The 22,041-nt window shown below is 41.2% G+C and overlaps 1 protein-coding gene across 1 annotated transcript; it reads left to right on the top strand.

Annotated features, from left to right (window-relative positions):
* Nucleotides 1-17,182: 17,182 nt before the first annotated feature.
* Nucleotides 17,183-20,831, top strand: AGR2 (anterior gradient 2, protein disulphide isomerase family member). The gene is made up of 7 exons (XM_009493566.2): nt 17,183-17,309; nt 17,406-17,469; nt 17,565-17,617; nt 18,643-18,716; nt 19,105-19,168; nt 20,099-20,182; nt 20,782-20,831. Exons 1-7 carry the CDS (start codon nt 17,183-17,185, stop codon nt 20,829-20,831), a joined length of 516 nt encoding a protein of 171 aa, XP_009491841.1.
* Nucleotides 20,832-22,041: the final 1,210 nt, after the last annotated feature.

Below are 22,041 nucleotides of genomic sequence, written 5' to 3'. Positions count from 1 at the left end.
TTAATTTCCAGAACACATCTATCCTCCCAGGCTGGTTTGCACAAAGCAGCCTGTGTCCCTTAATGCTCTTCCACAGATACAATAACTTCACTGAATGCACAGCAGGGCCTCACCCTGAGCAATGAACTTAATGTGGCCAGCTTAGGGATCAAAGGTCTCACTGAGCATTTAAAATGCAAAAAGGAGTAGGCAAACAATACGACAAGAATGATCAAACATTCAAGAACCATTCCTTACCATTTTATTTGGTAGAATACTCTGTTTCCTATGCTCCCTCAAGCCCAGAATATTACAGGGAGGGAAAAAGGCAGCATATTAATCTGCAATAATCAGGCAAGAAGGAAACAAATAGCCAGGGTCATGATGACAGCTATTCCCCCATGTGGGTATATTTAGGGGCTTTGTGGAACGGGCTACCATGTGAAAAACATCCCTATATTTCCCCCAGTGCAGCAGCTTAGCACAGTTGTTTGCTCTCCCATTTCTGGGCTCTTCAGCAGCAGGAATACAATGAGAGCCAGCACTAAGGCACTCCTCAGCCTGGGCTGGCAGAGCTGATCCCCTGCCCTCTCCCTCACTGAAGAGACAGTGATCTCACTTAGCGGCAGCCGCGCCACAGACGTCACACCAGGCACTGTAACAGGAGGCCTGACCACCTGCCGAAGACAGCACGTCCTTTGTCAGTGGGCAGATTCATTCGACTTGACGGTCCCCCTTCCCAGACAGCACGTCCTTTGTCAGTGGGCAGATTCATTCGACTTGACAGTCCCCCTTCCCAGGCATGACTTATTGGTTTGGAATAGATTCACCCATAGGGGAGCAGGCATTGGCTCTGCTTTGGCATGTCTTCTCCAAGGTAGTGCCACTGGTGGCAGTGTTAGTGCTAAATGGTGGCTGTTGACCATGATGAAAAGACCCTCAGAGGGATAGTCTTGAGACCACTCTTCACAAAACAAGCAGAAAAGTCCATGAGGCTTTTCAATTTGCAACAGCAAGCAGTGGTCTTAATGGATATCAAATGTTTGAAATGACCATGAAGGAAGCTTGTTTCCCGTTCCCAAATATTAACTGAAAAAGAAGCCTACTGTGTCACTGTTTCAGCAAGACCCCTTGTCCTTTCTGGAGTCTGCATGTGTATAGTCATACATAGACAGATGTTAAAAAAAAAAAGAAAAAAAAGTAGATTTGACAGACAGTCACAGCAATTTGAAATTTGTAGAGGAGATTTTAATGATATATGGAGATTTGCCTTTATTAAAAAGAGGAAAGAAAACAGGAATGAAAGTAAACAAGATTTAGGACAGGTCTGAGATTTAGGACAAATTATTTCAATCTAACCAACTTATAAATAATTGCTTAATACCAAAGGAAGTTCTCTGAAACTTAAATTAGCAGCAGCTTGAGAAGCGGAAACCTTCATGGATAAATATAGAATGGGTATATTGTATCCCTAAAACTGCTCTTGAAAACATCAAGGCAGTAAGGAATAGGGAGGCAGCCATTCACAATCTGACACGTATTCTTTCCTTCAGTAAAAGTGTTTTGAAAGGGATTTGCATAGCAGGAATTCTCAACAGATATGCTATCGCTTAAGTGAAACATGCTGCAAGTAGAACAACATTTGCAGCAGACATATTATCTGACCTAGGTCATCTCCTGATTAAACATATATAGATTGGAAGGAGATTAGTCACTAAACCAAGTAGAAATACAAGCCAAGCTACAACTTACATGGAGAAACTATATCCAACTAGCTTTGCAAGTGAGCTAAAAGCAAGAATTAAGAGGAAGGTAGTTCCAGGACACTTCTGCCAGCACGTCCGGTTCAGGGTGCCTGAACACGTGCACACTCCATTGCATGTGTGATTTATATTTCCACATTCTGTGCCACAGGGAGAATGTTTCAAAGATTATTAAATCTTGATATCTCCATGATTGGGAAAGGTGAAAAATGAAGGAATTAGTTCAAAAATTTGAGGCAGGTAACAAAAAAGTTGCCTTGCTACATTATTTTAAAACCAAGAGTTATAATCACACATATATGCATCATCATGCCCCTGGGTCATTCAGGGAGCGGACTGAGATCTCACTCTAAGCCGGTGCCTCAGTTCAAAGCCAGTCCCCAGAAACTGGACAGGAACCGGGACATAACTGAGTATTTATGCATGACACATTGGGAAAAACCTCAGCTAGCTTAATCTTAAAACCATATCTGGCAGAAGTGAAGCTCTCCATGTAGTCCTGGTGAAGGAAGGTATATTTAGCAATATAGCAAAGCTCACCCAAGAAAAAAGGGGAAGTTCTCCAGTGATTGAGAGAAAGGGATGGTGTAGGAATGAAGGCTTCTGGTTAAGCAGTTAACGGATCCCCCATAATTATGAACCCGATGCACTCCATCTGTCAAAATGACAGTATGATCACTGCTATCTCCCAAATAACCGCAGTACTGCATAGGCAAATTTTATCCCTTCGGGGATTAAAATATCTCATGGTATCATATCACATAAGCTAAGATTTCCCACTCAAAAGCAGAAGCTTTTCCAAACATTCATGTAGCTATGCTGTGACCTGTTGAAGCCTTCACTGCTGTGTGCATTTACAGCATCGCTCTGCCCCTGTAACTCTGGCGTAGGTAACACCATCAAGCTCGCAAGCACTCTGTGCTCTCACATCTCCATTTATATTACTTCTCTTTTTGTTATTATAACAGTACAAGTTTCATAACCTAATTGATCTATATGAATCATTTGATACGTTTACAATTGTTGGTAATTTGCTTTCCTTTTTGGAAGCATAAATGGTAGAGGTCCTTTAAAGAAAAAATGGACCCAAGTTGTAGATGTCATATTGAGATGCCCAACAAGAACTCTAGAATGACCCAGGTTCATATCCAAAACAAACTCCTCCAGAAAGGTAAAAGCTGTAGTCACTGTGCAGTGCTAAACATCTAACCCATGTTTAACAGTGTTTCTAATCAGCAAGAACATGAGGGTGACTGAGTAGAGAGTCCTGCATAAATTCAGTAATAGTAGGCACCAGACGCAAAACTGGGTTGTGGACCTAAGTGCTGAGTCCAAAATTGCTCAAATTTCAGTGACGTTTTGTCCTGGAGTTGCAGGTTGAAAGAATCACAACTTCAAAAATGTGAAGCTTTTGATCTAATATTTTCAAAAGCCTCACTGCACTTGAAGGAGCACTTAAATTCTTTGTTTCATTCTGCAAGGCAAAATTCCACTATCGCATTTTCTACCAAGAGCAGAAGACTCCTGTGAAGAACTACTTATTTCACCTGTCATGTCACGTTTTTCCCCATCATCATCTTATGACTTAACCTATTTCATCTAACCAATCACCCACCAGAGTGTCCACCTTGTTAAATCCTTTCTGAAACGCCAACTTTGTAACTGATTCATGCTTTCACTTAAAACATTGTTTACACTGCCAGTTTTTACTGGATCTCCACAAGTTAGAGGCAGCACAGGCAATTCTCTGCAACACAATTTAATTTTGGGAAGTGAAGCCAAAATAATTACTTTTTCTAAACAATATTTATTTCTTTTGCATAAGAAATTTTGAAAAAGTCTTACTTTTCATTCCCAAACAGATCTTTTTTTTTTCCAAAATTACAATTTGACACAACAAAAATCCTGTTCTTTGATCAGGCACAAAACCATTAACATTTCCCAAAACACTTTAACAATACCTCTGTAAAGTTGTTATGCTTCAGACTGTAGCTCTACACTGTGAAGTAAGTACTGGTAAGCTTTGTTGGTATTTTTTTGTTAGTAGTATTTTAAAGGTATTTAGCTGACACCAAATGACTCTTTGGATCTCCAGTCTGCCCCTTCAAAAAGATTGCCTAAGTCATAGTTTTGATCCCCCTATGAAAGTTTGAATGAAATGAAAAACAAATGAATGAAAGTGCCCTGAATCTGACTCCACTGTTATTCTGAAGATATACGTGCTGCAGAATCTGTGAATAGGGCATCTTCACTAAAACAAATAACTCATGCTATTATTACAGCCTCCAAATATGCATTTATTTTCCAAAATACCAACGCTGGCACCTGCAGCTAGTGGGGAAAGAAGTGTTGCTGGGTCTTTCATTAATATCTTTAACATTGACATAGCATGAACTGGAGAATAATGCAATCTTAAAAATGGAGAAAGATGTAACAAAAAACCAAAATTGTAGGGTGGAGCTTTTATTTGCATTTAGTTTTATATCAAATTCACTTCCTGTTAGTAAAACTGCAGTAACATTCTTTGTACAACTTAGCTGCAAGCTATTGTTTAACCAGCACAATAAACCCAGCATTAACTTTTAGCCATCTCAGATGTGCTGAGAACTGCATTCCTGCATTAGAATGCCCTCTCCAGTATGTTCAGAATGAAATACTGTCCTGCACAGAACACTCAAAGAGAAAAGAAAATGATATCATCCTTCATGGATGAAAAAAAGTCTTTGCCATTTATCTGCCATAACATTTAAACCTCATTACTGCCATAAGCCACAGGTGTGCTCTCCCCGCCCCCTTCACTCATAAAACTAAAGGCAGCAGGTGAAGTACTTTGATTATTAATTAAACAAAGCCACTCCCAAATTGCTATGGAGCTACACAGCAGACAGCCAACACCCAGGGCTGCTGCTGTTAGAGATTCCTGCTTGCCAGCTCTGTGGGTCGTCCTGGGCGAGACTCGCTCACCAGGCAGAATTCAGTGAAACAAAGAAAATTGGAGAGCAGCACTGTCATGCAATTGACTAGAGGGTTTTACAGAATTCAACTCCTGCCATGATGTATCTTCCACTCGAACCACATCATTTTATCAAGGAAGATTTCTATATAAACCAGTTTGCAAGGAGAGGTGACTTAATTTGTTATACCAGCTGATGCAGTCAGAAAAAGCAAAGGGTGAGATTCACTTGACAAGGGCTGACCTGTAAAAATAGAGACATTTGCAGGCTCAAGTCCCCTAACAGACCATCACAGTAGCATTCCTTTACAAAAATGGTCTTTTGACAAGTGGTCAAGATCAGAGTTTGGCTTTAACCTAAACATTTTTAGAAATTGCATTAAGATGGATTTGAGAGGGAGTTGCACTGAGAAGTTGGAAGCTTAATTCTCTCTGCTTAGTATGAACTGGATTACTGAATGAACTCACAGAAGGTTTATTTGCTCACCAAAACAGGCAATGGGAAAAAACCCATGGCAACATGGTGTGCTCTCATGAAGGCAAAACTCTGTGACTTTCCTGGAGGGGTCCTTACTAACAGATCCACCTTGCTAACAGAATCTGGTGCTGCAGAGGAAAAGGAGTCATTCTGCTTTACATGAGCAACTTCAGTGACAAGAAGAAAACCTCATGATCATGCAGTAAAAATAATACCTCTGGAATAATCTTTCTCTTCAGTTTAAATGATCTGTAAACACAAAGCATCAGTTTCATTTCCCCCCGCTTTTGTGAATTTACCACTTCTTCCCTTAAACGAACATCTTTAATCTTTCAACATTAACATCTTTAAGTACCTTTAGTCTTCCAAGGCACATGTCAGTTATCTGGAAAAGATTTGTTAAATTAAACTTTTTTTTTTTTCCCCATCACTTCCCAAATCAAAAGGAACTAAAAAGCCTGTGAGCAATTCAGAAAATGCACACGTGGCAAATGGTCCCATTGACATCGCTGGAGCACCTCACAGTGTGTGTAGTACAACGCACTTTCACAGCACAGGCTCTAGCGGTCCAAGCTCATACACGTAGATCCAAACAACACGGCAGCTCCCAGAAATTCTTACAGCCTGCAAGCTGAAATGGTTAAAAGGTAGGGCTACTTGATTAGGAGTTTTATATTCCTACATTTCCTGTATTTAACAGAAGAAATGGGGTGGTTTTATTTCAAACCAATCTGACGGCCTCAGAGAGACAGTTGGAAAATTCCTATTATTATGGTGCACTCATGCTTAAGTTTCATTGACAAAGAAGTGTCAATCACCAAAAGGGTAGTCTCATAGTTCAAGATGCAGCTTGCTACTGCTTACATCAATTCTTAAGCTTTTATGATTACTCCACTTTAATTAACCAGTTCTAAGAATGTTATTTATTTTTTGGGCTGAGCCAGGACAGTAAAAGCTGAACGTGGGACTGGTTCTGCATAACACCTACACGAGAGACAAAGTCAAGCAAACTAGATGCCGATATATTGCGCACAACAACCAGGAAGTTTGCAAGGAAATACAGGTGTGACAATCTTATTGGTCAATAGAAAGAAGAAACTTGAATATAATGAACACCTCTCATAAAATGATGAAGGCATCCTTAGTTGGACCCACTGCCTGACAGACTGTCATTTTCTTCCAAAAGAGGAGAGAAGAGAAAGATTTTATAGGAGACCATGCCAAAGGTCCTGACTCCTAACCATAGAGGACAGCGTCACACGTACACAGGCATGACATTTGCAACATACAAGTGTCCACATGAAGCTCATCTAAAGCTGCAAACCATGTTTAGCTTTTAGATGACATCTCTGCCTATTCCTTTTAGAATTTTAAAATAGAAAGTATAGGGAGCTAGAACAGATGGTGGAGCCTACCAGCTGTTTACAGGTTATTATTTGATCATCATATGAGACAGGTGAAAGTAACATCTATCATATAAATCTTTAATGAAAATAATAGTAATATTTATGCGCTCCCATGTCTATGGTCTGTTGCCATGTGGCTCCACACAGTTGCATGTTACTGAAGAACATAGCATAGATTATTTGCTTCTCTCCAGGTAACTGACATCATCTACCTGACTGCTGTTCATTACCTTCAGTTTGCTTAGCTTTTTAGTAAGATATTTGATATTTAAAACTTACAGTCAGCGGAGGAAGCAGCACTGTGTATTGAATTAGCAACTTGGATCTCAGCACTGCTAGCCAATACACCAAAGTAGCAGGCACCAGAACTTCACAGTAACCAAGCAAAGACAGACATTTCCCCCATTCCTCCTGTGCTGCTGATTTATATCCCCTCCACCCGTGCCAGAAGGCAGGTGGGTGCTACCAGTTGGCCCCAGGTTATTTCTGCCCAGCAACACCTGCAGAATGCGGCAGGCTGCTGGTTGCAGGCAGCTCTCCACCAGCTGCCTGTTTGCTCTGCAGCTCCAGCAGCTGCATGATATGAAATAGCAGCACAGGAACGGAAGGCCCAGCCTGCTGGCATTTGTAGTGACTCAATGCATTCAACTCTGAAAACATAGCTAGTCAAAGTAGGCTAGCTCCAGGTCTTTCAACAGAAAACAAAATGGCACCTTATTTCATCTTTTCCATTCAGGTATGCTAAAAGCAGAAATGGCTCCTAACAGACAATTGACATAGCAACTCTAGTATGTGCGTTTTTACATACGTATGACTCCTCATGAAGTTTTAACTGATCTACTTTCAGATCACACTCCCATCTCCATCTTTTCCACCCAATTTTATTGGCATGCAGAGATTAGACCACCTGTGACTTGACTATGTGGGAATTCCCTGCCTCCCAGGGAATCTCCAAGTGATACAGCTGGAAACAGGGAACAGCTGGATGCAAAAAGACCACATTGCCTAAGCTCACTTCTGTTTCAGCCATTCTCAGCTGCTGGAATGACATTATGGGGAGGGAGGGGAAATAAAAGCTGGCTGCTCTGTCCCAGCTTCTGAGTCTCTATGCTAAGCATAGCTGAAACATATCTCAGCTCTTGGACCACTATAAACTAAGTGTTTCACAACATTTGGGGTAGCATTGCTTATGCCAGCTCCAAAAAATCTAGTTTTAAAGGAGCATTGTGCATTTGAATGCCAAGATAGAGCCACATTATTGCTACGCCACCGGTTGGAACTGGGCCAGCAGGTGAGCGGGAACACCCATCCTCCTATCAGCTCCCTGTGACTGATACTGCTTATTTAGTGTCACCACCTGCGGGAGTGCACTTACCATTTCCAGGCTGTAACGTTTAAACAAGACTTTAAGTACATGTTGCCTTAAGTCACTCCAATTGGCTTAAATAGTCAGCTAATGATTCTGATAGGGATATTACAACTGTATTTGTACAGTGTATGACCCACACGGTGGTGAACCATGAACATCTCATGGGTAAAAGTTAATAACGATTCATCACTGTTCCAGCAGTAAGATCCTAATCTGTGACCACAGTATGGCATCTTTCCATTAATTTAGCTTTTATGTGGTAACAGGTCAGCTGTAGCGGAGAGTGGGATATGTCTGAGTTCAATTATAAGTTCACCTTTGTATAATTTAACCTTTCTTTTGTATATGCTACATATGTAGAATCACAAAATAACAGAAATGTTGGATTTGGAAGGCATCTCTGGAGATTGTCTAGTCCAAGACTCCTGCTCAAAGCAGGGTCACCATACAGCAGGTTGCTCAGGGCTATATTCAGTTGGGTTTTGAATGTGTCCAAGGATGGAGATTCTACAACTTTTCGGGACAGCCTGTTCCAGTCTTCAATCATCCTCACATTACAAAAAAAAAAAAAAAAAAAAAAAAAAAAAAGTTACATTTCCTGAATTTCAGTTTGGGCCCATTGCCTCTCATCCTGTCACTTGATGTCCGGCTTTGTCTTTGTTACTTCCCCCACATCAGGTATTTATACACATCGATGAGATCCCCCTGAGACATCTCTTCTGCAGGCTAAACAGTCCCAGCTCTCTCAGCCTCTCCTCGAATGACAGATGCTCCATCCCTTCACCATCTTCAAAGCCCTTTGCTGGACTTGCTCCAGCATGTCCATGTCTCTCCTGTACCAGGGAGCCCAGAACTGGGCCCGGCACTCCAGATGTGGCTTCACTTTCTTTGTCCTGCTGGCAATGCTTTGCCTAATGCAGCCCTAGGGGCTGTTGGTCGCCTTTGCTGCAAGGACATACTACTGGCTAATGTCCAACTTGCTGTCCACCGAGAACCCCAGGTCATTTTCTGCAAAGCTGCTTTCCACCTGGTTGAACCCCAGCATGTAGTGTTGCCTCCCTAGGTGCAGGACTTTGCATTGCCCTTTGTTGAAGTTCATGGGGTTCATTTCTCAGACCTGTCAAGGTCCCTCTGCATAGTATCACAACCATCTGGTTTATCAACCACTTCTCCCAGCTTTGTATTACCTGCAGACTTGTTGAGGGTGCAATTTTCTATCCATTAATGAAGTTGGTAAATAATATTGGCCCAAGTATTTACCCCTGGGGTACACCACTAGTGACTGGCATCCAGCTTGTGTGTTGCCAATCACAACCCTTTGAGCCTGGCAGTCCATGTCGTTCTCCACTTACTTAGTCCATACTTTGTGATTTTTTTCTGTGGGGATGTTACGGGAGATGTATATCCTCTCATGCAAAGTCACTGTGTTGTGATATGTTCCCTGACTGGGGAAACAGCTCAGTTCCTTCAAGACAGATGATCTTTGAGAAGTCACCATCCTTGATCCTGCTCCTGTGACAGCTTTCTGCACAAACACATTCTTTAGCAAGCAACTCATGGTAGTTTACTGGTAACGTGCGCTAAGAGATTATTAGCAGTAAAATGTTATTCTTCAAAGAAATAGAGGGAAAGATTCTCATCCCTGTGAGGTGGGCTATTTTTGCAGTAAGTGGGGCTTAGGAAGGAGAAACATTGAAAATTCAGCAAAACTTTATAGTCACACAATCATGGAATGCAAAAAGAGGAAGACTTCTGTCCTGGGACTATGTCAGGATTTGTAGCTTTACAGGGATTTTTAAAGGTGATATTGGTTAAGACCTTTTAAAGGTATACATCCCTAACATTTCTGTTATATTGGCAAGTAAATTATTATTTTAGGAGCCAGAATATCACCATAGCATAGAATATAGGCAACCTAAAAGTAAAAAACTAAGGAAAATGTGAAGTTTGAAGCATTCTGCAGTAGAATGACTTTATACAATGGGAAGACAAACCAGTAATCTATAATACGTCATTAAGATACTGTATAACAAAAGGAACTATATTATGTCAGTACTTGTAGCCAAGAATTGTAGTGAGAAGCCTTCAGAAGCATGTTCAGTGTTCTGCGTTAGGAACTACCTCATAGCATGAACCAGCTGGAACAGACTGCTGTGTTAGTTGAAAGTTCGTGTTACAAACTGTTAAACAGTTGAAGGTCAGGCACAGGATGAAGGTATTCTTTCAAACCCTGTCCCCCTGCATGATCACTGAATAATGACATTAAGATTCAAACTTTGTTGAACCAACTCTTGGAAACCTCTCCACCTCTCTGGGTAACTTGTGACAGTGTTACACTATCCTTCTCATGAAGATTTTCCTGATGTCCACTATGAACCTCCCAAGCCACAGCTCATGGTCCTCAAGTTGGTGGAATAGTTTGGATCCTTCATCTTTGTAGCACTTGTTCAAGTAGTTGCAGGCTGCTATTAGATAGTCCCTTCTCCTCCTCTTTGACAGATTACACAAGCCCAGCCTACTTCTTGAATTTTTAGTAGAGGAGGTTAGTTGTGACATTAGACAGAAATTTACAGTACTGCACTCGGGGGGGGGGGGGGGGGGGGGGCAGGGAGGGAGACAAAAAACTCCCCCCCCCCCAAAAAAAAAAAAAAAGGAAAAAAAAAGAAGGTAGGAAGGTGAAAACATAGAGGAGTTTATCACTGATCTAAATTTGGAGTCAGTTTTATAACTTTGTGGCTGATGCCTGGATAAAAAAACAGATTTTTTATTCAGGATCTGGGAGAGTTAACTCAGAAAATGAGACTGCTAAATCCCAGATTTAACCTTGACAAGGCAACTGGAATTGTCCAAGCAAAGACCCTCATCCAGTTCAGACTGAAGTAGAGGGAGAAAAAACAGTACTGTGATGTGTATATGGTGGGGACATGGTGGAATATCCAAGACATGATAACTGTGAGACCTGCTGCAGAAAGGCAGCTGAATGTCAGTGCTGGAGTCCCTTAAACCTCTGCAGTCTGTGTGATTGACTAAAACTGCACATTCTGTGACAAATACACAGGCCAAGACAATGTCAATAATTTGGGAGAAGATGGAGGATGCTGTGGAGCACATCATGCAGGCCAGAAGATGTCAACACTAGCTTGGAGAAAAAGACCAACACTACCAGTAACACAAACTCAGCAGAACAAATATGCTTCATTGCAGAGGTGATGCTGATTAGGATATTGGACCAAAAGCAAAAGCAATGTTAAATAATGTGAGATTAGTGCACAAGCAGCAATGGGGCTAAGAAAGCAGTTGTGTCAGTGGTTCAGCTGGAATTTCACTGAGCAAATGTATTTACTGCTCATTGATAAAAAATGCAAAATTTAAAAATTAAAAAAAAAAAAAACCCACAACAAAAAATGACCAGAATGGAATCCGTTATTTTGGAAACTTTCATAACCAGCTTGCCTGGTGAAGAAGACCAGATAAACAGTCTTCTCTGCAGGCTGTGGTACACCCCCAGCTTCCCACCCCCTCTCATCAAACAATCCCTCTTCACTCATTCACTGCCTCCCAGTGGGACTGAACAAAACATTTAAAAGTTAAATCTAAATGTTGTCAGCATCAGGCTTTCTCTTACCAAACACAAGCTGGACAATTGAGCTTCATATATGCTGAAAACCTTGACACTCCTTGGTGTAACAGATCGTGATAGTTTCCTTGATGTTGTGAAAAAGGGCATTAAACAATACAAGGGCAAGTATATTTACTATGGGTGTTCAAATGACTTACTGATTTTAAAATACATCATTCAGCAATGCCTTCCAGACATCCCAGTACTTCACAGCTCAAAACAGAGATAATATAAGAACTGGTCACATGATAAATCCCCACCTTTATCTGAAGCTATGTAAAGGATGTTCCATGCTTGAGTTCTAGCTTGCCAATTTATATCAAGTGGTGGTGATCTGTATTATAAATGTGCACATGCAAGTGAGAAAGAATGTCTTCAGAGACATCAAAATCCTGATGGATTGGTCTTTTGTTTTGAAAGCAGTGATCAAAAGGTCAGAATGTCATATTTTAAATCCTAACCATCTCTTCTGCTATCCAATTTGAAAAATACTACCAATAAACTGTAGGTACCGCAAGTTAATTGAGTAATTAATTCAACAAAAAAGAGGAAAGTGTTGGGCTGACATATTTTGAGAAATCATCATCCTTCAAGACAAATCATCAGATTCTTAGCAGGTATTTACCTGAACTCCAGTTACCAGCTTTAAGTGTTCAGCAGTAGAAATCTGCTGGACTTTTGCATTTCCAGCTCTGTATTGAAATGTGGCTTTGTACCGAATATAAAGTAGAGAGGAGAATGGTTGAACCATGGTCTTCCAACTCTCAGGAGAATGTCTGGACCACTTATAAGATACCAAGTCCTTCCTAGTCTCTCCTTTAGTAGTGCTTTGCATCTATTAGCAAAAGTTCCCTGAGCCAATGTAAGAAAAATCACTTTCTTGCCTAACAGACCAACAACTAAGATGGAAAGTGGGGTATCTGGCATCTGGTATTTGCTCCAGCATAAACGACTACTATACAAAAAGAAACAGTCTTGACATGAGTGACTGGGAATATCGATCATCATGCCATATCCCAATCCAGAGAGCACCTACCTATAATCTTCAAGATAAGGATTTGAATTATTTCAGGGGGAGAGGGAAATAGAATGCAACCTGCTTCTGCCATAGGTGTCAGAGGTGTCTCAGCTCCTAAATTTTGGGGTGAAAGGCTTTCCAGAAAAGTTATCAGGCAAATTTCATCCAAGCAGCTTTCAGGTGATAAAAACTTACTATTCAGTTCATGTGGTTAAAGCATTGACAGAAGTCTGCCCAGTTCTCAAATGCATGTATTCTACTTTCAACAATGTACTACTACTTTAACAGCACTGGAAGCTCGCTGACTCCCAGATATGGCTGTCTCTGGCTTTGATTCAGAGCATTGCTGGTGTGGGACTGACTATACATTTCATTCATTGCTTTTATTCCTCCAGTGTAAAGTTTTGCTATTTATTCTGAGCAGCAGATCACAAGACTTGGAAGCACGTGTTTGTTATGAAATTAGGAGAAATGGCTGAATTCTAAAACTCACGCATTACAAAACAAAAGGAAAAACGAAGTGCTTCAGAAAATGCCTTCAAAACAGCTATAGCATCAGTCAACTGACACTGTGCTGATTAATGTGTAACATAATGAACAATGGTATCTTCAGACCAGAGAAATGAAAATTAAAGGAATAATCCAATGACTGGTTCTGTAAAGATGTTAAATATTAATGGTAATGGGGTGTACCAGATCTTTATAGCAAAAGAGTAAAAACCTTCTGGGATAGTCCTATTTTGTTCCAGGCTCTCCTGGGGCAATTCCTGCAGGATTTAGTCACCGAGGCAGAGGAAGTAGCCCCTGATAAACAGCCAGAAGCTCAGTGGCTGGCTACAGTCTCAGGACCCAGGCAGGGATCTCTGGGAAAGGCTGAGCTCCCCTCTTTTCATTAACAAGGCATGAGGATGGTTTGGAGACATGTTCAACTACCTCTGTTGAGATCACTGGGAAGAAACCCCTGTGAGTAGCTGTATTTAAATTATTGAGTTTCCTGTAGGAAACAATTGTTACAGAGCAGCACAAAGCTATGCGGAAAAAGGCTAAGGTAAGTGCATCTCCTGAAAATGGGAGAAAGCAAAGGTGCAAATTAAATGGAAATACATCTAAGGCAGGGACCAAGGAGCAGGTGGGGGCTTAGTTTTGAGAATACATTATTAGACAAAACCCAATTTTTTTCAAAAAGTGTGTGAGTGGGAGCCTACCTGCTCATTATCTCTTCACATAACCAGAGAGCAACTAGAACTTTTGTTACAGGCTTTAAAACTACCAAATGCTATTAGGTGTGACCCAAGAAGACAGTCAGCAAAAGCATATTAAATTACAATTATGAATTGCCTGAGCTGACATTTCAGAAATGGGTACCTGATTTTGGACTCCTACATCTACACTGAAGTGGATTAAGGATGCAACCTGATTGTCCAAAGTGAGCACTCCCATGTCCAAACATGGATCTTGGAAACTTATTTTGGTATATATTTTAGAAGAAAATCTGAGTGGATATGATTTGGATATACAATATAGAAGCTAACAAAATAAATCTCTGAATCTTCAGGGAGAAGTGCTAGAGGAGGAGCAGAGATCTATATGCAATCTCTCTCATTCTGTTTCTTTAACAGGAAAACATACATTTATCATGAAACATACAGAAACAGGAGTTAAAATGACTGACCTCCCTGGGAGCTTTGGTTTCACCCTTCTAATAAGTCAAGCATCTAAGCAAAGCATGGTACTACTGTACATTTGTAAGCAACAGCAATATTTTTTTTTTCACTTGAGTTCACCATCTTGCTTCTGTACCTTGTTTTCCTAATCACTATTTATGAAAGAGTAAAAAAAAAAAAAACCAAAAAAAAACCCCCAAACCATGATCCAAAGTACTACATTCTCTTAAGTATAGTCATAAAAAATGGGTGCTGTTAGCAGCCATTAGAGAGTACTGTGACTTTCAGACAGGAAAATCCGTATCTGATGGATTTCATCTACCCGACTGAGTAATGCTAAGTGTTCACTGCCCATGAACATGTGATTTTAATCTCACTGAAATATATGAGGCATGCACCAAGGAGAACATACTGTAGTTTCAACATATATTGCTGAGGACAGAATCGCAAATCACATTGACCTCTGAGGAAGGACCATCTGCAGTCAGTACAACAGTAGGGATGGCCTTCCAGCCACCGTAAAAGGTCTTATTTTCCTGAGCATTGCACTGTATTATACGTGTATCTGAAACCTAAAATAGTTGATTTTCTTGTTGTAGTTAAAAATAAATGTCTACACAACTAATTAAACATGAAATTTGGATTAAATGTTTATTTAGGCCTCCACTTAAGAGCTCAATTTATTGTTATAGCTTCCAAATACATTTCTGTGGAGATCTTTACAAACTTTCTTTTAGGTTTTATTACAATTTTCCTAAGTGCTGTTATAAGTGCATGCGTACACATATATCTGTATAATGTGCATAGTTAATTATCTAATTAACGTTTAAAGTTCTGAGTCATCAATTTAACTTTTTCAGAGGACTGAAAGAACAGCGACCCGTATTGATTTTCCAACCAATCAAAAAAAGACGAATCACTCTTCAGGCAAATCAGGAGTCTTGACTTAAGCTTACCTGGACTTGGATCTTTGCCAACATTCTAAAATCGCCTTTCAAAAAATGTCCCAAAAATCTATAGAAACATCTCTGAGCTTTAGATGCAGTGTCTGCCAGGAAACTGTAATGTTACTTAATTACAAACTTAACCCTGAACGTTTTGGTGGGGAAAAAAACTGGGAAGTTTAGCTCTTTGGAAGTAGTATTCAAATTCAAAGCTCGTGGGTGGAGTTGGGGTGTGTGAAGGTGCATAAATAGGCAGTAGGAAAGGCAGCGTTCACACTGCAACTGGGAACACCTTCGCACCCTGGCAGGCATCTGGGAGAGTAAACAAGGTAAGGCAGGGCACACCTGCTGCTTTAGAAAGTACCTGGGGGAGCCGCGAGCCCGGGTTACCTGGGGCTGGGGCAGCCGATCAATGGAAAGAAAAGACTGCAGCAACGTAGGCACAGTTCAGCACAGTTTGCTGCAAAGAAAAAAACGCGTAGAGAAATGTTGGCTTTGCACGTTAAAAGAGCCAGGAGAGGAGGGGGTTTTTTTTAGGGAGTGGAAAACTTAGCAAAAGTGCACATAGCCTTCCAGAGGTGAAGTTTTGAAAGAGGAGGTTTAATATTCCTCTGCCTTTGCTTTCAGCATTCTACATCAGCAACAGCATAAAATTTGCCTGGTCTTTAATTTCCTGATTGTCCCATACCTTTGTTTTCTTTTTTTTTTTTTTTAAAAGAAGTATTTCTTGTACTATACAGCTCTAGCCAAAACAACTCTTGAGGCACCCCAGAAAATCCATTGGGTTTAACTTAACTTTATGCAATTTTCTTCCTTGCCAAGGAGACTTTTCTTAGGGCAGAAAGGCAGTCTGTAAAAGTCATATTTCATGCCCTTGAAACAGTGACTTTTTGGATGCTTCAGGTCTATTGGACATCTCAGTAGCAAAGAGCACTGTACCACTGATGCAAGTTCAGCTAATGTCTCCTCCTGCAGTTCTGACCCAGAAAAATGCTTCTGTTTCTGTGGAGTTTCACTTTCATTGTCTGAATTTTAAAAACTGTCAGCCTGTTGTAATTTTTGCATGACTCTCTTGAATTTACTGTATTGCTTTTGGAATATCTTAGACTTTCTTACTGTACCCATTGCATCGGTGTTCTAGTTTCTAGGAGGAAATTTAATGAGAAAACATAGGGTCACGTTGCTAAAGTGACCCCCTTCAAAGAAGCATCCCAGCTGAAACGCTGAGGAGCTTCCCATCAGACATGTCTCATCTCCATGTCCCAGAGTCAAGCTCAGGAAAAGCTCTCTGCTTTGAGTTGCTTAAACCAGCAAACTGCCTTTCAGTTCTTGCTGTTCCACACAGCAGCTCCTCCCCACTCTTTTTTATTATAGATTCTACTTGTTTTAAGGGCTAGATGCTACTTTTAAGGGGGAAGACAGGATTGGAAGTTTCAACAGCATTAAGCTGTGCCTATGCCAATGTCTCACTATAAAGCCTAGCTTAACATTTTGACATTTGAGTTGCTCCCACTGCAAAATGGAGAAAGAGCCAAGATAAGTTAATTTTTCAGCACCTGCTGCTGGGTTACTGTAACAGTGGGAGATTGGGGTAGAACTGTGAACTCACTAGGACTTGCCAGTATTTTTGAAATTGCCAAAACTCAGTTGTTTTGCTGAGCAAATTCAATATACGTAAAAAGAAGAGAGAGAAGCTAACACATAAGTGTGCATCTTTAAAGGACCACAGCCTAACGGCATGACCAGAGCAGTAGAAAGCAGCCAGCTCTTTTGTGGCAATTTGCTAAGGAAACCTCACACTTCCTTGACTTTTCCCCCAAGCCCAGGCCCCTGCCTGGAGCAGTTTGTTTCGGCCCTGACTCGCCCTGCTGCATACTTGTGACTTGACCTGCCGTTCTACCCGTCCTTATCAGTTCTGTGCCTCAAAGCAAGAACCAGCTTGGGAGGCACGACAACGTGAAGTTTCTCTCATCTGTTCCAGGAGCAGCCATGGAGAAGAGTTACGTGTCCATGTTCCTGCTGCTCGTCGCTGTCTCCTGTGCTCTGGCAAAGGATGCGGCCAAGGAGACAAAGGAGACTACTGTTAAACCAAAACTGCCTCAGACACTCTCCAGAGGTAAAAGCCCTTCTCGGCATCTGCGGGCAGGCGGTGGGATGCGAACCCCTGGCCGCCGGCCCCGCTTATAACGTGCTGCCTGTGCTTCCCCCGCAGGCTGGGGAGACCAGCTCATCTGGACGCAGACGTACGAGGAAGCCCTCTTCCGCTCCAAGCACAGGTACCGCTTCATGCCCCACTCTGCGCCCCACCCTGCACCCTGCTCTGCCTCCCCTCGCGCCTCCCCGGCCCCTAACGAGGGCTCTTCTTTTCCAGCAACAAACCCCTGATGATTATCCACCACTTGGATGAATGCCCGCACAGCCAAGGTAATCCCTCTGCACTGAAGGGGAAAAAAAAAAAAAAATCTGGTTTTTGGTTTCTGGATAAATGCTGCTTAAAAAAAAAAAAAAAAAGCCAAGGTAATCCCTCTGCACTGAAGGAAAAAAACCAAAAATCTGGTTTTTGGTTTCTGGATAAATGCTGCTTAAAAAAAAAAAAGCAGCAAGCAAAAAAACCCCCAGCCACCGTTCTGCTTGCTGAGTAAGCCTTAGTGAAATGCTAACTTGCACAAGCACGCAGAGTGTTCTTCAAATCGCTGGCCCACATAGCTATTTTCCAAAGCGCAGAAATAAAATAAAAATGGTAATTCAGCGTTACATGATACAGAATGGATACAGAAATGAGCATGGGTCAGCAGGTTTTGACCTGTGGCAAATATTGTTTTGGTTCACATCGCAATGGGCCAAAGCCAACAGCAAGACCAGGAATAGTGGAAAACAGTAATGTATTGGAAAGGATGTACTCAGCTTTCAGTATCACTGATGACTGAGACTGAATCCAGCCAGGGATTCAATCAAAGTAGGCTGAAACTGAGCTTTTGTGGGATTTCTGGTAACTGGGACTACCCTTCTCCCAGTATTTCTGAATTTACTCAAGGGCCCTTCCTCCTGTAAGCTGATCCACACAGCAAGACCTTTGCATCTATCCATAGCTCCAGTAAATCCAGAAAAGTCCTTTGTACAAGTATTAAAATCCTCTCAAACATCTTGGGCTGAAGTCCCACACCTCCATGAATTTTCTGTGCCTTAAGAACTGGAGCCAGAAACTGCAATAGAAGACTAGGAGGTTTAAAGGGTCAAATGCTCAAATTCAAGCTCGAGCAGACAAATTCAAATTCAAATGCGCTATCTGAAGCAAGGAGGGACTTTTTTTACCGTTATATTTACTCTTTACCACAGAATATGAGTTGATCATCTTCCAGAGGAATGAACTTAAAATCTTCACTTGCTGCAGTTATAAACTGGGAATTCTCAATTTGATTCTACTTTTTTCCCATTTATTTCCACTCTAGCACTCAAGAAGGTCTTTGCTGAAAGTAAAGATATACAGAAGTTGGCTGAAAAGTTCATTCTCCTGAACCTTGTGGTAAGTTTCCCAGTTACACTACATTAAGTGAAAGCAATAAAGTTCTATTTTTAATTATGGCTTCTCTAGCTATAATTAGTCAGTTTAATAGCTAGTGTTGGCTAGGAAAATGGACAGTGCTGAAGCATAACCAATTGAGTAGTAAGTGTCTTTCATCTGTAGCTATCTTAACCTCAAATATGGGTGAATTTAAAGTTTAATAGCAACATTAACTGATGTTATTCATTTGCAGCTTCAGCTGTTAAAAGATTGCATCCTAGACAGTGAATTACTTAAACTGCAAAATGTATTATTTAAGCTCTATTTCATAACACAAAGTACATGAAGAAAAAAAAAGATGCATGTAACATACCCTCTTTGACTGGGAGCCTTATCTGTTTTCTTTAAGTATGAAACCACAGACAAGAATCTTTCACCTGATGGCCAGTATGTCCCCCGGATTTTGTTCATAGGTGAGTACCTCGAGCATCAAAGCTGATCTCAGATCAAAGCTCCTGCTGTGTGCCATGAATCACAAATCCTCAGGCTTAACAACAGGATTTTTTTCCATGTGAAATATAAAATTTCCAGTTGGTTTTGTTGGATACAATTCAAAGCTTCACAGGTCCAGCATTCCTCCCTCACGGATTCCACGAATGATGCAAATCCTTCCATCATGTCATCGAAATGACATGATGCCACAGTCAGTGGAATGGCTAAGCACTGGCTCAGCCTTGCTCATCCTCCTATCTCCGGAAATACTGTAAAAATGGCAGGTTTCTGTTTGTAACACAATCTCAGACATCGCAGGAACAGCAGTGGCCCCAGATGGGTGCTTCAGGGGCCAATTTCCAAAGCACAGTACTTGGTTCTGTGCTCCACTAACCTGCACAAACCCCTCCAAAGCATTAGTGTTTTGCAGACGTATTAGTGGCCATGTATGCATCCAGGTATTGCCTCTCCCAGAAGAGATACGTAACCTCACATACTGCACGTGTATCACTAACACTTTGACAAATCTAGGTCATGACAACCATTTTGAACAGACCAAAGCAACTGCCGTATTATGTCTTCCTTTATTATTTCTTTTTTTAATAACATTTGTAGCCTGAAAGCAGTCTCAGCTTGTAGAGTTAATTTAGGCACCACGCAGTGGCACAGGGTGGAAGGCTGATCAACATTGATCAGAATTAAACCTATCCCCTTCTTAATAAACCTGCAAACACAACACTTAAAATTGCAATGTCAGAGACTGTGTAGAAGAGCGATCTCTTGGTTGTTAGTGGAAACAGATTTGTATTGCAGAAACATTTAGCAAGCAAGCAGAAGTGCAGAAAAGGTTTATTTCCTTCTGCTTGAAGGTTAATCCCGTCCTCCACAACTTCTCTCATCCTTTTTTCCAGATCCTTCCCTGACTGTGAGAGCAGATATTACTGGAAGATACTCAAACCGTCTCTATGCATATGAGCCCTCTGACATTTCATTGTGTAAGTAGCATATCCTGAAATATTCTGAAAGCATTTTTCATGCGACAAGGAGTAACACCAGGCATTACAGACTCCTGCAGTCAGTACTTGCTGAAAGACAGTTAACCGGGATTAAAATGAAACAGGATGCTAGACTTAAACTCAGTGAGGTGAAGAGAATGATGGCAGAGCCCTGGAGCCTTAAACTTCCCTCTGTTTTGAAAGAAAGCATACCTCAGTAGGAACTTGCATAATTCAGCAGTGTTCGGTGTAAGTAATGGTGAGAACTCTTGCACACAAGCCCTGCCGGGCCAGTTCAGGAAACCTTCTGGGAGCAGGGAAGAGTCATATGCTACAGCCCTTCCTCACTGCTGCACAGCTCCCATCTCTGCCCTGCAAATGCCTACGCGTTTGCATTAACAAGATGTATGTTCTCACCAGTCAAAATTAAACAGATGACGTTCACAACATGCTTGGAAGAGCACACTGCATCAGTATCCGTATAGCAACAGGAATGTGAGCAAAAGCTTTAATAGTAATGACATTTTCTCTACACTATTTGTAGTTGCTGGAAGAGGAAGTTGCAACAAAAATAACATGTATGAATATTTCATTTCTAGTGTATTCAAATATGCAGAAAGCGCTGAAACTCCTGAAGACTGAACTGTAAAGGGAAGGAAGCCCTTAAATACTATGAAGTCTGATCTTCCATGTCTTCTCCATTCATTGGAACTGGTAAAGAGACTATGTAGGATGATATTTAGTGATGTATAGTGCTGGTTTATATACATAAGCACTACAGTTTTACATTAGTACTTTTGTACTGGGCAGCATTTTTAAAAGCTGGAGGCTTTTAATTTAAGGCGTACAGAAGAATACTGTATGATCCAACTGTAAAAATGATTTTTTTTAAAAATAAATCCATTTCAAGTGTTTACATACAAAACGTTGCTGTGTTTTGTATTTTTTTCCTTATTATGATCTACCATTATTAGAAAGAGTAAAATCACTGTGTTACTTGAGACCACAGCTTGCAATTTTACTTCTAAGCACTTTGGAAGGAAAAGGGCTATTGTGGGTTAACCCCAGCCAGCAGCTCAGCCCCACACAGCCGCTCGCTCACTTCCCTCCAGAGGGATGGAGGAGAGAATTGGAAGGGTAAAAGTGAGAAAATTCACGGGTTAAGATAGAGACAGTTTAATAAGCAAAGCAGAAGCTGTACCTGCAAGCAAAGCAAAACAAGGAATTCATTTACTACATCCCATCTGCAGGCAGGTATTCAGCCATTCCCAGGAAAGCAGGGCTCTCCATCATGCATAACACTTACTTGGGAAGGCAAACATCGTAACTCTGAACATCCCTCCTTCTTCCCCCAGCTCTTATGGCTGAACACAATAACATATGGTATGGGATATCCCTTTGGTCAGCTGGGGTCAGCTGTCCCAGCTGCGTTCCCTCCCAGCTTTTTGTGCACCCCCAGCCTACTTGCTGGCAGGGCAGTGTGAGGAGCAGAAAAGGCCCTGATGCTGTGTAAGCATCTGCAATAACTAAAACATCCTCATGTTATCAACATTGCTTTGGTCACAAATCCACAGCATAGCACCATACAAGCTACCATGAAGAAAATTAACTCTGCACAGCCAAACCCAGAAGAAAGCAACTTTTTATCTCCAGTTTCAGAGCTAGCTAAGCTCTGTATTGCTCAGCCTGCTTTATTTCCATTTATTTTCTCATTGCACCAACCTATGTTGAGCTCTCATTATCACCCCTTTCTTCACAGTTAGGTAGTAAGTGCAAACCTTTTACAGAAAAGTACTTCAGACTAGAGGATGGGATTGTTTATATGGTTTTGTTTCTTTTTTTAAACTGGCTGCATTCTG

Source organism: Pelecanus crispus, chromosome 2 (assembly GCF_030463565.1).
Source record: "Pelecanus crispus isolate bPelCri1 chromosome 2, bPelCri1.pri, whole genome shotgun sequence".
NCBI classification, from domain to species: Eukaryota; Metazoa; Chordata; class Aves; order Pelecaniformes; family Pelecanidae; genus Pelecanus; species Pelecanus crispus.
The sequence above is the reverse complement of the archived record's forward strand: the minus strand, read 5'-3'. Positions and strand labels throughout refer to the sequence as shown.